We start from the raw sequence: 16,863 nt of genomic DNA, 5'->3' as shown, positions 1-16,863 counted from the left end.
ACAAGGTTGTAAGATTTTTCTGTGAAATCTCTGGGTTCTGTTTTTCTTATCCTGCCCAGTAGGTGGCGCTCGTGGCACACGTTTGTCTCACGTGTTTGGAAGGGATCCCCCTGGTCACCGATCTCCGCGGCCTGGGGATTTCCGATCCAGTTCTCTCCGTTGGTTCGGGGGGCCGCGCGTGGTGGGGGCATCAGCTGCCGCGGCTTGAGGGGACCCTGAGGCTGGTTGCCGGCTGCAGCGGGCCCGGGGAGTTCGCCACCGGACCAGGAAGTCACCCGCAGGGGAGGGGGCGTCGGTCACCGGCCGCTGCGGCCTGGGGAATTCCCCACTGGACCAGGAAGCCGCCCGCGGGGGAGGGCCACCGCGGCTTGGGTAGCCCTCTGATCCGAGACTCGTAGCCAAACCAGGAAGCCGCCCACAAAAGAGGGGCGCCGGCTGCCTCGGCTTGGGAAACTTGCCTCTCCGAGACTCTCAGCCGGCCCGGGAAGGAGGGAGGGAGGAGCTCCGGCCGCCACAGCTGCCGCTGCTCGGGAAATCGTGCGCCGCTCGGGGATCTCACCGCAGCCGAGTCTCACAGTCAGACTAGCCAGTCCAGACTGGGGTATGCTGTGTGTCCATTCCCTGCCGTAGCCCCGGGAGCTGTTCTGCACTGTTTCAGTTCACCTAGTAGTTGCTTTTGGAGGAGGAACTAAGATGCACGTACCTTACTAAGCCGCCATCTTGGCCTGTTTCTTCTCTTATTTTGTAGGTTGACTTTTTACTTTAGTGGTAAAGTCATTTGTTGCACAAAAGCTTTAAATTTTTATTAACTCCCAACTATACATTTTTTGTGTTGTTGCTTTGCTTTTGGTATAAAGTCTAAGACAAACTACTGCCTGACTTAAGTTCCTGAAGATATTTCCTTATGTTTTCTTCTAAGAGTTTTATCTTTTTGGTTTTTATATTTAAGTCTTGGATGCATTTTGTGTTCATTTTTGCATGAGGTTGGGATCTATCTTCACTCGTTTACATTTGGAGATCCAGTTCTCCCAGCACCATTTGTTGAAGAGATTATTCTTACATCACTGAATGGACTTGCCATCCTTGTCAAAGATCTGTTGGCCAAAGTTGAGAAGGGTTAGTTCTGAACTTTCAATTCAATTTCATTGGTCTCTATGTCTCTCTTTGTGCAAATATCACACTGTTTTGGTTACTATAGCTTTGTAGTAAGTTTTAAAATCAGAAAGTATGAGTACTTCAACTTTGTTCTTCTTTTTTCAAAATGGTTTTGACTATTCATGGCTGTTTACTATTCCTTATGAATGTGATGATTGACTTTGGAACAGATAGTTTTAAAAGCAGTAAAACCCTACTAGTACCAGAAAACAAGAAAATAGGCAGAAATTGTTATGGAAACCTGGATAGAAAGTAATTGGAATCAGACTGATGGAGAACCAGGAGCAGAGGTATTATTAACATTCCTAAACATCCTCCAAAGAAAATTACTTTGAAGGTAGAAGCAGAAAATCTCCACGGTCAGAAGAAACAAATATAAAAAATAGGAGAGGGTTGTGGCACCATCATCGTTAAACTGCCTTCTGCACACCTTACAGAGAAGTCTGCCAGTCAGAATGTCCTACCTACCCACAGAGTCTCGGCACAGAGAAGCCTGTTGGGGAAACAGATCACTCAAAACTATAGCAAAAACTTATCAATACCTACTAATTAACCTGACCTTCAAACATAGACAGGAATGGAAAACCAGGGATTACTAGATACTTGAGAAAATTCAAAAGCTCTAAAGGAGGGGACTAAGATGAGTAAACTTAAAATTAATCCTAGAGGAAAGCGAGATAATTAGGGGAACAGAAAAGAACACTTCAAAAATTCTAAACAACATTCTTAGAAAGACACAGGAAGATATTTTAGCAGGCTGCTATGAAAAAGGAAGAAACAACAAACAAAAAGAAAATGTAAAAATATTATAGTAAAATTAAACAAAGGAACAGATGGAATGAATAATAAAATAAATATTGGGGGGGTGCAAGGGTAGTTCAGTAGTAGAATTCTTGCCTGCCATGTGGGAGACCCAGTCCATGTACTTCCAAAACACAAATAAGCAAGCAAATCAAACAAATTCAACAGATGGTGCTGCAATGATGGGCTACTCACATGAAATGTGACCCTGCCATACAGTATACAAAAAAAAAAAAAAAAGAATATGACAAAGATTGGGGAAATAATCCAGAAGCTAAAAATGAGGAAATCTTTCTGAATGCACAGAAAAGATCAAGAATGGAAATTTTGAGACAGAAACTGAGATATGGGAAGCAATGAAGTAATAACTTTAAAATGTGAAAAAACATATTTTGAACCTAGAATTATGTAATGTAATTATGTTAAAACACTGAATGAAGCTGCTCAGATGCAGCTTCATTCAGTGTTTTAACATAATTACATTACAATTAGGTATTATTGTGCTGTCCATTTTTGAGTTTTTGTACCATGTTAGCCAAATTGGTATTCAAATAAGAGAGCAAAATAAAACACTTTCTAACCTGAAAGGATTGAGAACATTTACTTCCAATGGATCTTTTGTGAAGAATTACATAAGAATGCACTGCTGTGAAAGAAAAAATAAAATTCAGAAAAGAAAGATGTCCTATACAAGGAACAGTGATAAGGAGAGAAACTTGCAAATTTTCAGTTGTTTAATAGTTTTGAAACTATTTTATAAATAATATGAAAAATATCAATAAATATCTGGAATTAAATCCCAAATGAACAGAACACAGGAAGTATTGAGGAAGAACATTATGGGAGAAAAAAGGGATTCAATTTATAAAAGCAACCACATATATAAAATACTTAGGTCAGACCTAGCAAGAAATGTGCTAGCCCCTCATAACTTTACTGAAGTAAAAAAAAAAGCTGGAGTGATATACCATGTTACTGGATGGAAGATTCAAAACTGTAAACATGTCAATTCTTCCCAAACTGATCTATAAACTTTTAAAATCTCAGTTAAAATCCCAGAAATATTTTAAATGAAACTTGGGAAGCTGATTTTAAACCTCATTTAGAAAAAAACAGATGGTAATTAAACAGTATGGTAATTGAGCAGGCTCAGTGGGACTGAATCTAGAGTCTAGAAACAAGCATGTGTATATGTGAGTATTTGGTGTAGATAAAGGTGACATTTCAGATTGAGGAAAATGATGGATTATTCCATAAATCACACTGGACAGTTGATTTTCCATTTGGAAAACAAAAACTAGATTTCTACCTCTGATCACACACAAGATAACTTTCAACTTAAAGAGCTAAATAAAAAGAAAATTTAAATAATAAGAAAGAAAACAGAAGAATATTCTATATACAGACATGGGGAAGACCTTAAGCAAGTCACAAAATAAAGAGGACATCATAAAAGATAAGACTGACAGATTTGATTAGATTTTCTATACTTCTTATTTTTACAAAAGTAGAGAGAATAGTGCAATGAACCCCTCTACACACATCACCAATCTATAACAATCATCAATTTCAAGTCCAGTCTTGTTTCATCTATCTCCCACCTTCACTGATATCATTTTGCAGCAAATACAGATATAATGTAATTTTCTTTATTATTATAGCTATCACATCCCAAAATATTAATAATTCTTTAATATAATTAAATATATAGTTTAAAACTTTTCATTGAAGACACATATACAATAAAAATATCATAAACAAGAGTTTAAAAAGAATGAAAGGGGGGAATTATTTGTCAAATATATAAAAAACAAAGGATCAAAAGCCTTAACATATAAGCAGTACTGGCAAATAAACACAAAAAAGACAAACTAAACTACTGGAAGTGGACAATGAACGTGAACAAGTAATTATCAGAAGAAGAAATATAAGTGGTCAATAATTATATGAAAATGCCCAATCTCTGGATACTCAGAAAATGTAACTGAAATAAGAATGGGATACTTTTATCCTTCAGTTTGCCAAAAATGGGTAAGCTAGATATATAATTAGTAAGGATTCAGGGGAAATTATACTCTTATACTCCGTAGGAATATAAATTGGCACAGCTGTTTTTAGGGGGCAAAATTTTCCAATTTCAGGTGTCCAGCCTGAAGAAATTTTTTTATTATTAATTAAAGAAAAAAAAGAAATTAACACAACATTTAGTAATCATTCCATTCTACATATGCAATCAATAATTCTTAACATCATCACATAGATGCATGATCATCATTTCTTAGTACATTTGCATCGATTTAGGAAAAGAACTAGCAAAACAACAGAAAAAGATGTAGAATGTTAATATAGAGAAAAAAATAAAAATAATAATAATAATAAAAAAAAGAAAAGGAAAAGGAAAAAAAAAACAAAAGACACAAACAACCAAACAAACAAAAAAAAACTATAGCTCAGATGCAGCTTCATTCAGTGTTTTAACATAATTACATTACAATTAGGTATTATTGTGCTGTCCATTTTTGAGTTTTTGTATCTAGTCCTGTTGCACAGTCTGTATCCCTTCAGCTCCAATTACCCATTATCTTACCCTATTTCTAACTCCTGCTGGTCTCTGTTACCAATGACATATTCCAAGTTTATTCTCTAATGTCGGTTCACATCAGTAGGACCATACAGTATTTGTCCTTTAGTTTTTGGCTAGACTCACTCAGCATAATGTTCTCTAGGTCCATCCATGTTATTACATGCTTCATAATTTTACTCTGTCTTAAAGCTGCATAATATTTCATCGTATGTATATACCACAGTTTGTTTAGCCACTTGTCTGTTGATGGACATTTTGGCTGTTTCCATCTCTTTGCAGTTGTAAATAATGCTGCTATAAAGATTGATGTGCAAATGTCCGTTTGTGTCTTTGCCCTTAAGTCCTTTGAGTAGATACCTAGCAATGGTGTTGCTGGGTCGTATGGCAATTCTATATTCAGTTTTTTGAGGAACCACCAAACTGCCTTCCACAGTAGTTGCACCATTTGACATTCCCACCAACAGTGGATAAATGTGCCTTTCTCCGCATCCTCTCCAGCACTTGTCATTTTCTGTTTTGTTGATAATGGCCATTCTGGTGGGTGTGAGATGATATCTCATTGTGGTTTTGATTTGCATTTCTCTAATGGCCAGGGACATTGAGCATCTCTTCATGTGCCTTTTGGCCATTTGTATTTCCTCTTCTGAGAGGTGTCTGTTCAAGTCTTTTTCCCATTTTGTAATTGGGTTGGCTGTCTTTTTGTTGTTGAGTTGAACAATCTCTTTATAAATTCTGGATACTAGACCTTTATCTGATATGTCGTTTCCAAATATTGTCTCCCATTGTGTAGGCTGTCTTTCTACTTTCTTGATGAAGTTCTTTGATGCACAAAAGTGTTTAATTTTGAGGAGCTCCCATTTATTTATTTATTTTGAAGAAATTTTTGCCTAAATATACAAAGTCTCACAGAGCATGGATGCATAAATAGGGCAAACTTTGGAGTCAAAGTACTGTAGGTTCAAATCTCAGCTGCAAAAATTACTAGTTATGTGTTTACAGTAAAATTACATTAGTTGTTTCAGCAATGAAATGGGGATGAAAATAATAGTATCTACTTCATAGGGTTGTTTTGAGAATTAAATAAGTTACTACAAGCAAAGTGCTTAGAACAGAGCCTGGTACAGACTAAGCCCCAATACATCATGTATCATATATAAGGACATTAGACATTAGGATATTTCCAATTATGGGTCACTGGAAATAAATGATGATGCAGCTTATGGAGTGGCACAAAATTGAACAACATAATATCTATTGATAGGAGAATGACACAACATACTATGGATGCTACACAACTGTTAACAATAAAAAGGTAATGGAACTATACTGATTCTATGTGCTATCATGGAAAGACCTCAAGGACACATTGCCAAATGAGGGTGGGAGGAGGGAGGAGATGGGAGAGAGAAAGTAAATTGCAGAACAATAATTGCAGAATGATTCCATTAAAAAATACATTAAGTGCGTGTAAGTTCCCTTTGGGGAATGGTGAGAACGGGGAGAAATTCAACTTCCCCCAGTTGAATTCTTGATATTCTCACAAGCAGTGTGGACAACCAAAGCTGTAGGCTGGCCCCCAGTCTTGGGGTTTGTTCATATGAAACTTAACCCCACAAAGGATAGGTCAAGTCTATTTAAAATTTAGGCCCAAGAGTCACCCCAAGAGAGCCTTTTTTGTTTCTCAGATGTGGCCTCTCTCTCTCTCCGGCCAACACAACAAGCAAACTCACCACCCTCCCCCTGTCTATGTGGGACATGACTCCCAGGGATGTGGACCTTCCTGGAAACGTGGGACAGAAATCCTAGAATGAGCTGAGACTCAGCATCAAGGGATTGAGAAAACCTTCTCAACCAAAAGGGGGGAAGAGTGAAATGAGACAAAGTATCAATGACTGAGAGATTCCAAACAGAGTCGAGAGGTTATCCTGGAGGTTATTCTTACGCATTGAGTAGATATCAACTTGTTATCCAAGATGTAATGGAGAGGCTGGAGGGAACTGCCTGAAAATGTAGAGCTGTGTTCCAGTAGCCATGTTTCTTGAGGATGATTGAATAATGATATAGCTTTCACAATGTGACTGTGTGATTGTGAAAACCTTGTGTCTGATGCTCCTTTTAGCTACCTGGTCAATAGATGAGTAGAACATATGAAATAAAAATAAATAATAGGGGAAACAAATGTTAAAATAAATTTAGTTTGAAATGTTAGTGATCAATGAAAGCGAGGGGTAAGGGGTATGGTATGTATAATCTTTTTTTGTCTGTTTTCGTTTTATTTCTTTTTCTGAATTGATGCAAATGTTCTAAGAAATGATGAATATGCAACTAAGTGATGATATTGTGAATTAATGATTGTATATGTAGAACAGAATGATATCATGTTAATGTTCTAGTTCACTTATTAAATTTTTTTATTAATAAATAAATAAATTTTAAAAATTAAAAAAAAAATAATGTGCATGTATTGTATATATACCCAGGCATTCCAAGGTGGAGCAGTGCAATGGGTGTGGTCTGCCCTGGGTATAAGCAATAAGGGGGTGCACCAACTGACGATAATTGAAGATGATACTTGAAACAATAACTTAAAAACAAAAATAAGCAATAATAAAACAGTCTGCTTTTTATTATCATCTCATGATATGAATCTAAACAATGTCAGTGATAAAATATTTCTCCCTGACAAGGCAAACCATTCCTCCTTCTCCTTTAACCCTAACTCCATACACCAACATACACTGCATGTTCCCATATGCGTTAGTGCATAGAAAAATATATGGCAGAAACTCTTCTACAATATTTAATAAACAGGAAGATAATTTACATAAGGAAGTGAAATTGAGTGGGTGATATGTGAGTACCTTTTCCTGACTCTCTGTCTGCCCTTCTGGTTTACTACTAACTGCACCTCCCCGTGCCATCTGCACCTCTGGCATGGAGTTAAAGTCCAGCCCTGGGTATGGGTTACAGATACCAGTCCTGCTGAGACTAGCAGAGACAGTCCCAGCCACAGGGTAAACTGAAGGCACGGAATTGAAATTGCTGGCTACAAAAAGGAGGAAGGTGATAGGCCCAGAGAAACAGGAAAGAGAGTTTCCAGGAAACCAGATTGAGTGGAAAGGAGAAGTTGGAAGAGGACTTGCAGAACATCTTGGGGCCTGTAAAAGAAGTGGGAGAAAGGTAAGAACTAAATGAACAAAACATTTAACTCTCAGTGTGGGAAAAGTTCACTATAATAGAGCTATCAAGGTAAATTTATGTAGGCACCTCTCAGAAGGACAAAATAAAAGGTCACAGTGGGCCCCAGCGTATTCTGCTGGAGAACAGGGAAAGGACATGGGTCAGAAAGACCTGCCCCCTCTCCTGGTTGTGTGACATTGCAAGTTCCTTAACCCCCTGGGCTTTACTTGTAAACTCTGGTCTTTCTAAGCATGAAATGATTTCAGGTATATAAAGCACTCAGTCCAGTGTTCAGTAAATCAGAATCTCTTTCTGCTTCCAGCAAGATGTTGATGGTGACATGAAAACTCACTTGCAGACTCTCACTACCCACATCATTCTCAGTGTGAGCGGTGGACATGCCAAATAACAGTTCATTATGCTAATGCTCACTTTGGCAGCACGTATACTAAAATTGGAACATACAGAGAAGATTAGCATGGCCCCTGCACAAGGACAACATGCAAATTCATGAAACATTCCATATTTTTCTCTAATTAAAATTATTATTTTTTTTGTACAAAACATTATTAAAATTGTTTTTTATGAAATAAAAATATATGAAATAGTTGGTTTTTATGCTGTATGAATATATCTCGACACAATTGCATTTTTAAAAAATGAAATAAAAATAGTTAATTATGCTAGCTAACATTTATCGAGTGCATATTATTTGTAGGTTCTGTCTAAACACTTTACAAATATTAATTATCTTAATCTTCATACTAACCTTACGAGGTAGTTAATATTATTCTCAGTTTACGAATGAGAAAATTAAGGCTCAAAGAAGTTACTTTCACCAAGATGCATCGCTAGTAAGGGGCAGAACAGGTTGAAAATCCTAAATGCAAAGGCCATGTTCTTTACCACTAAATGACATTCCTTCCCAATAGTAAAATGAAAAATAGAGAAAAGGTAAAACAAGTGAAGGTCCTAATGTGGACTCTGATGTAGGTAAGTAGGAGGACTCCTATCCCATGTGGGAGCAGTTGCTGCAAGAGTCTTTCCAGAGATCTTCCATGGACAGTGGGATTCAGGGTAATATGGTACTGCTGAGATGAAGTTATAACCTCCTCCCCCACTGCCAGAGTTGGGTGATGGCATCCCAAGAGCAAGCAGATCACATGTGTAACCAGTGCAAACAAAGTTGTAGGCTGGGGCATTACCTCATTTCTGGAAGTATCTTGCAATAAAAGATGGAATAAGTCCAAAAAGAAGAGCAATAGGTCAGTAGGCAGTCTGGAATTAATGAGTCAAAGTTTGCCCACGTGCCTACAGCTCTGCCCACTCTGATTCCAAATGTTCCATCTTGGTTCTGTAGGGAAAAAGCCCTGGGATGGAGGAAGGCCTGAAGGAAATAGTGCCTGAAGAAGGTCAACACACACTGAGCAAGCAAAAGAAATTACAACCATATACAGAATATTAAAAGATTTTAATTAAGGTCAAAAGAGTGTAAAATCATAATCATTCATTCACTACTTCATTCATTCATTCACTCATTCAGGAAACATAAGAGTCTGCTATGCTCTAGTTCCTGTACTAGGTGCTGGGGATGATGTAAGGAATCCTCAGGAGCTAAAAGCATAGTTAGGAGAGAGAGCAGAAAGTAGACCCTTACAGCATAATCAGGTAAAAGTTCTGTTATCAGTGAAAGCCTGCCAAATATACCACGTGGTCCCTTCCTGCAAGGAGGAGATTGTGCCAAGGGGGAGTCAGAAATACATCCTACATTATGTAAGCCTGAAGAGGGCCTTTGAGAAGTCCAGCTCCCTCACTGAACAGAGAAGGAAACTGAGGACCTGAGATACAAAAAGGATAATCTGCAAATCAGGTCTTATATATGGTAAGTACCAGCTAAATGGCACAATCACAAGCACAATAGGAGTTTAAGGGAGACAAGCATCACAGTGAGTCAGGGAAGGCTTCCTAGAAGAGGTGGGGTATAAGCTGGGCATTCCTGGAAAAATAAGTATTTGTGATGGGGAGAGAGTGCTTGTCACTGGCTTTTAGATATTGATCAAATTGCTCTTTAAGGCTATTTAATTTTCTTTTATTTGGTTTTTAAATTACCAAATGTCCTTTGCATCAGCAATTCATTGTGTTGTTTGTTTGAGAGAATCTGCCACTAGATGTGATATGGTTAATGGCACAGGCTTTGGAGTCTAACAAATCTGGGATCAAATCCCAACTCGGCCATTTTCTAGCTGTGTAACTCTAGTTTCCTCTTCAGTTAAATGGGGAAAAAATACCTACAACATGATTGTTATGAGTATTAAATCAAACAAAATGTGTCTAAAGCATGTAGCATAAGGCTTGATACTCAGGAAATACCTGGCACAGCTCAATAAAGATTGTGATACTCACCTGTCTTGATCCTATGACATTTAGGACAGCATGCCTTGTAGTCATGCATTTTCCCTAAGTCCCCCAAACAGGAACAGTACCAGACACTGTGCTTAGGCACTGGAGACAGAGTAACCCATCTCCTGCCTGGTCAGACCAGTCTAGAGGCATGTCAGACATGTAAACACATGATTGCAGTACAGTGTGAGATGCACTGTTAATAACAGTGGGTAGTAGTTATTGGTGGACATCTCTCAATGGGTTGTGGACTTGAAGATCCACCAGGGCCTGTGGGGCCTAACTTCACCAGAGTCATGATCCAACTGGAAGATCCTCCCACCAGCAAAGTCGCCACCGTTTCTGGACAGCTATACATTTGCTATGTATTATCTATAGTGTACTTTCTATTTGATAGCAGAATACTCTGAATAGAAAATAAAGATATCTTTTACTGGTCCAACATCTAGCAGAAACTGCAAAAAGCAGTATTAATGCACCTGCACTTAAACTTCAGAAAACTTTTCCTGACCCCTCCCCTCTCCCAATATGTTGAATGTGTGTGGTAGCTAGTGTTTGCAATGGCTCCCAATGGGCTCCACCACTTGTTATTCATGCTCTTGTATCCTTCCTCCTACATTGTGCCAGGGTTGATCTGCATGACCAATAGAAAATTGCAGAAGTGATGGTATATCACTTCTGAGATTAGGTTATAGAAGACACTGGCTTCCCTCTTGGGTGCTTTTCTCCCTTGTATAACCTGCTTTAGGGAAAATCTCCATCTCAAGCAGAACTATAGAGAAGCCCACATGCTGAGGAACTGAAACCTCCTGCCAACAGCCCTATCAGTGAGCTTGGAAGCAGATTCTCTAATCCCAGACAAATCTTCAGAGACTGCAGCCTGGCCAACAACTTGACTCCATGAATGACCCTGAGCCGAAATTACCCAGCTAAGTCACTCCCAGATTCCTGACCCTCAGAAATTATGTGAAATAATAAATGTTTGCTGTTTTAAGCTGCTAAGTTTGGGGGTAACTTATTATGTAGCAATAGATAACCAAAATGGTGCCCCTTCTTTGTGCTTCAAGAATCCAATCATTGACATTACACTCCTCATCAGAATGTGAGCTTTATGGAGACCATCTCTTACTGTCATTGTACCCCCATCACCTGGCACATGCCTGGTCCATAGAAAATGCTATGTTAGATGAATAACTTGCATTCATATAACACACCTGAGTGACAAAGCATTGGTTCATCCATTCTCTCGTATAGCCTTATGCCAACTCTTGAAGGTAAATGCTAATATCCCCATCCACCAGATAAGGAAATTGAAGCTCAGTGACTCACTTAAAAATCTTACAATCAAGAAGTAAAAAAGTCAGGACCGAAGACCAAGCCATTTGATTCCTAGTCTATGCTCCTTTCGCTACAACAAATTGACCTTCATTTGGCTTGGAAGGTAGAAGTAGGGGAAGAACTAATCTGGAGAATGGGGTGCTTGCCCAATCATGGATGGAACTCCATAGATTGGCAGTAGATAAAGTGGTGGATTTATGAGTAGGTTAGGTCTCTGAGGCCTTTTTACATCCCCATATTCAGTATCTTATTTAATATTCATAAATATCTTGAGATAGTTGAATAGTTGCTTTTATTTCCACTTTACAGATGAGAAAACCAAGGCACGATCTCACATCTGTTAAGTAATAGAGGAAACTGGTACCCAACTAAAGGTATTCATACTCTTAGGCTCTCCCAAGGCTCTCCCTGTTAAACCCAAACAGCTTTCTTCTCCCAATTCTGGACTGCTAGATTTGGGCTCCAAATGCAATTCTTTTTTGCATGGGCAGGCACCAGGATTCAAACCTAAGTCTCTGGCATGGCAGGTAAGAATTCTTCTTGCTGAGCCACCATGGCCTGCCCCAAATGCAATTCTTGATTCCAACAGGGGCACCCATGGGCAAGATAACACAGAGTCTCAGACAACAAACAGGAGTGCCTAATACAAGGATTCAACCCCTATGGCTATGTCCTACCTCACCTTAGGCTGAACTGCAGTCACTGATCCCTGACTCAAGGTCAAAGGTTTCACAATATTCTTTTTATCTTTTTTTTTTTAGGTAAGTTGTTAACTTACAGAAAAAATCATGTAGAAACTACAGAGTTCCCATATACCTCTCCTACATTATTAAGACTTTGCATTAGTGTGGTACATTTGTTACAACTGATGAAAGAGTATTATTATAATTGTACTATTAACTATAGCCCATGGCTTACACTAGGGTTCCAGTTTATGTTGTACAGTTGTTCTAGTTTGCTAGATGCTGGAATGCAACACACTAGAGATGGATTGGCTTTTAATAAAGGGGATTTATTTTGTTAGTTCTTCAGAGGAAAAGCAGCTAACTTTCCACTGAGGTTCTTTCTTATGTGGGAAGGCACAGGATGGTCTCTGCTGGCCTTCTCTCCAGGCCTCTGGGTTCCAACAACTTTCCCTGGGATGATTTCTTTCTGCATCTCCAAAGGCCTGGGCTGGGCTGGGAATGCCGAGATGAGGTATGCTGAGCTGCTTGGGCTGTGCTACGTTGAGCTCTCTCATTTAAGCACCAGCCAATTAAGTCAAACATCATTCACTGCAGCAGGCATGCCTCCTAGCTGACTGCAGATGTAATTAGCAACTGATGAGGTTCACGTACCATTGGCTCATGTCCACAGCAACAAAACTAGGCACATTCACCTGGCCAAGTTGACAACTGACTCTAACTACCACAACAGTAATGTTTCTTATTTTCAAATTTGTATCCTAGTAACATATATACAACCTAAAATTTCTGCTTTTAACCAATTCAAATATAAAATTCATTACTATTTAATAACTTTCACAATGTTGTGCTACCATCACCACCATTCGTTACCAAAACTCTTCCATCACTCCAAATAGAAACTCTCCTCAATTTAAGCATTACTCTCTATTCCCTACCCCAACCCCAGCCCCTGGTAACATATATTCTAGTTTCTGACTCTATTAATTTGCTTATTCTAATTCTTTCATATCAGTGGGATCATACAATATCCTTTTTACTAATGAGAAGAAATATGCTAAGATTCAGCTGAAGCAGAGTCAGGTTCAGCTCGCACATGTTTAAAATGGAAATAACAATTATAGTGATGGTTAAATGAGTTGACGTATGTAAAATGGCTGGCACGTAATAGGTATCCACAAGCATGTGAATACTCTTCCCCTCTCTGGCTTTTGCCACATTCCTATGGAACATTTTTCATCATAGGAGCATACATACTTTTGTGGGCCTCTCTTTTTCCCATAAACTAAAGGCTTAGTAGCTGTGGTGAAAAGCACAAGAGGAACATCTGAGGGCTTGATGCAGTCTCCAGACTGAAGGGAAGTCTGCAGGGAGATTTCTGCTTTATGTCAGCTGTGCAGTGAGGCAGGCATTCCCCCTACCCCCCACCTCTCCCCACCCCTCCTCCATGGAGGCCAGGAATCAAGCTGAGGAGTCAACATTGAGAAGAAACCTCCAGGGGAATGTGGCTTAGGGCTGCTTGACTCCATGCTGGGTTGAGTAAATGTGGCCTGTTCACTTCTATCCAAAAGACCTTTCACCTTGAGGGCTCAATGACCATAATAAACATCCCAGAAGCCAATTCTTTCTGATTCTCCAGGGATCCAGGGAACAGACAGTTTCTGGATTGGACATCCAGCACAAACCCATGAAGTTTGAGAGACCCTCTCTGCTGAGGATTCCCATCCCATTCCAGGAAATAAAGTGCCGGTTCCATTGTGCTAGAAGGCAGCTTCTTGACAGGACAAGGATCTGGGCTTAGTTTCCATGTATGTCAGTATTAAGATGTGTCTATTTGGAATTTTAGGCAAGTCTAGGTGAGTCTGGCTCTTGTGGTCCGATTCACTGCAGTTCAGAGCAATTAAGCAACCAAGGGAGGACCTATTTGCAAGTCTTTGGTGAAGCAAGTGTTATTATTGAAAGGCCAGGGGCTTTGAAATTTGAGAGGCTTCGGTTTGAATCACAGCTCTGCCTCCTATTAACCTTGACTAGGAGTAGGTACTTAACCTCTTTGGGCCTCAGTTCCTTTTTTTAAAAAAGTGGAGATAATAATCTTCATGCATAAAGGATTAGAATAGTGCCTGTTGCTTGGTCAGTGCTCAACAAAGCAATCTTTATTGTTAAGTTTCATGGGAAAACGGAGAGGTAAATAACAGTAACAGATGGTGAGATAGGACATGTAAAAGTCAAATAATTCAATTGATTTATTCAACCAGCATATATTGAAGAACCTCCTAAATGCTAGAACTAAGAGGGATATACAGGAATAGTGGCCCCTGGCTTAGAAGAGCTCAGAGTTTTGCACCTGAGATAGATGGATGAGTAAGCAAATAATTTTAATACATGGTTACAAATGATCTGATATAAGTAAGTGAAAATGCAATAGAAGAAGAGTGGTGGAGGTGCTTACATTGTCTAAAGGAGCTCAGAGTTTTGCACCTGAGATGGATGAGTAAGCAAATAATTTTAATCCAGGGTTACATATGATCTGATATAAGCAAGTGAAAACGCAACAGAAGCAGAGTGGAGGAGGTGCTTACATTGTCTAAAGGAATTAGAAGAGGCCTTGCTGAAAAAGCAACTCTTGGGCTTCATGGGCTAGGTCTGAAGCGATGATAAAACAGGAATTTACCAGGTAAAATGAGTGTGAAAAGTCATTCCTGCTATAGGGAACCATGGGAAAAAAACACAGAGGCATGTAAGAGCTTGAGGGGAAAGGGAGACAAGGAGTAACTGGATATAAGGCACGTGATAAGGGATGAGCAGTCTCAAGAGATTTGTAAAAGATCTTACCGGCCTGCTGAGTTGGGACTTTGCTCTGGAGGCAACAAGAGAGATTTAAAACAAAAAACAAGATGATTAATTTGTTTTTGGAAAAGGTGGACTGGGTGGAGGACGGATTGCAAAGGGGAAAGACTGGAGCTGGGAGACTGGAAACATATGGAGATAAGAAGCTCATCTAGGTTTAGTAATCAGGAAGTTGGTGGGGGATCAGGAAGAGAGGCTAGACCTCCTGGCTCCCCGTCCAAGCTTTTTTCGATTAGATTGCTCCTCCTTCTGCATCTTTGAAACCCGCCTACTAAGCAAACCCTGACTTAAAATTACAGTATTCATGTGAACAGTAAATTCAAGCATACAACCTTGCAACTAGGTTTGAACTGAAAGTAAGGTACATGATTTTTATCCAGGTTTAGCCTCCATGTTAAAATATGTTCACCATTTTTCTGGGCACCCCTCTTTAAGGCCTGTATTCTTAAGGAGAATGCAAGCTGTTACTGATTTTGCTCAATCATTTGTCCATTCAGTCAGTCAATCAGTCCATCCATCTATCCACCCTTCGAAAGGAATTTACTGGCAGCTGCAATGTTCTACTCCACAGCTAAGCCCTGGGGATATAGAGATGAAAAGCAGTATCTGCCCCCAGGGAGTTCATAGCCTAGTTGTGGTGGGGAGGCAGAAAAGCAAACACACAAGGACAATCCAATGTGAGGAGTACAATGAGAGGGACGGGCTAATTGCTATGCACACTTGGAGCAGGAACACTCAACAATCTGAGCCATTAGGAATGGAGGGGCCTTGGACAGCAGAGAAGAGGACATAGAGGTACTCTAAGCAAAAGGGGTACCTATTTTATTAGGTACTTTATTAAATGCTTTGGGGGTACAGTGCAGTGGTGGAACAAATTAGAATTCTGGAACTCAGCAGTCTTCCTAGTCTTGAAACTAAACATATGCTTTGCCTATTTTAATTACATAAGCCACACTGATTCAGATTTAATGTATGGCTTCACTTTGGCACCTCACCATATAAGACTACAATCCAGGGCCCACCTTCCTCAAACAGACAAAGCTTGCTCACAGTTTTAGACCTCCTCCTTCTTCCCCATTTCCCTACCCCCCACCACACACACACACACCTTCAGCCCCAGTTTCCTACTTCGTTCCTCCCACAGACCAAGAGCCCCACTTCAGTGCCTTCTGGGCATTGTCCCTCCTTCCCAATCGCTGTCACTCACTTCCTTAGAAGTTTTACCTTATGGGTCAAATTCTGCCTACTTTACATATGAGTCTTACTTAGTGAAACTGGAAGCCTATTGTCCACTGTATTTTCATGACTATTAGACAGCTTAAATCATTCGAGCTGTCAGAGGTGTTTGCACTCAACATTCTCTTTCACATCTTTTTCACCTGTAAGATGCATGATGCCACCATTTCTCAACTATGCACACTCTCTCCTTGTGGTTTTCTGTGACATCGCAGCCTCTGGAGACACCTCCTACCTCTCTGGTGGCCCTGGAAGTAGAGCTCTACCATAACACTAGGCAAACACACAGAGTTGTAATCATCTACCTATTTTAGGCTTCCCACTCAACAACAGCTCCATGTCCTACTCATTTTTCTCTCCAGCACCTACCACATTTCCTGGCACATAGGAGCACTGATAAATATTTCCTGAATTAATGTATTAGTAAAAGAAAGGGCAGAAGTCTCTGGAACAAACTTCCACCAGCTGAATGCCACTTTAAAGGAATGCCAAGCATAAATAGCAGACTAGAGAACCAACTTTGAGACTTCTGGCACTGCCCTATGCTAAATTGTGAGATAAGAAATGGTGCTCATGAGAGTAGGGAGAAAGTAGCATCTTATTCCTTAATTTCATTGGGCCCTGTCTGGCCTAATTTCT

At 39.6% G+C, this 16,863-nt stretch overlaps 1 protein-coding gene and 1 non-coding gene across 9 annotated transcripts in view; one reads left to right on the top strand and one right to left on the bottom strand.

Moving 5' to 3' along the window:
* LOC143644408 (uncharacterized) overlaps nt 1-16,863 on the bottom strand; it is a 168,199-nt gene that overhangs the window by 66,895 nt on the left and 84,441 nt on the right. The window contains exon 4 of one of the 8 annotated variants that reach the window (XM_077113347.1): nt 917-1,094. The exons of the other annotated variants lie outside the window; for them this stretch is intronic. Coding sequence (XP_076969462.1) covers nt 1,087-1,094 — 8 coding nt within the window. The 3' untranslated portion in view covers nt 917-1,086. Of the gene's footprint in view, nt 1-916; nt 1,095-16,863 lie in introns of those variants that run through there. 8 annotated transcript variants of the gene reach the window in all.
* On the top strand, nt 8,145-8,250 carry LOC143645337 (U6 spliceosomal RNA). The gene has a single exon (XR_013157061.1). It is a non-coding gene; the product is annotated as a U6 spliceosomal RNA (small nuclear RNA).

Source organism: Tamandua tetradactyla, chromosome 8 (assembly GCF_023851605.1).
Source record: "Tamandua tetradactyla isolate mTamTet1 chromosome 8, mTamTet1.pri, whole genome shotgun sequence".
Lineage (NCBI taxonomy): Eukaryota > Metazoa > Chordata > Mammalia > Pilosa > Myrmecophagidae > Tamandua > Tamandua tetradactyla.
Note: the sequence above shows the minus strand (reverse complement) of the source record. Positions and strands in the feature narration are given on the sequence as shown.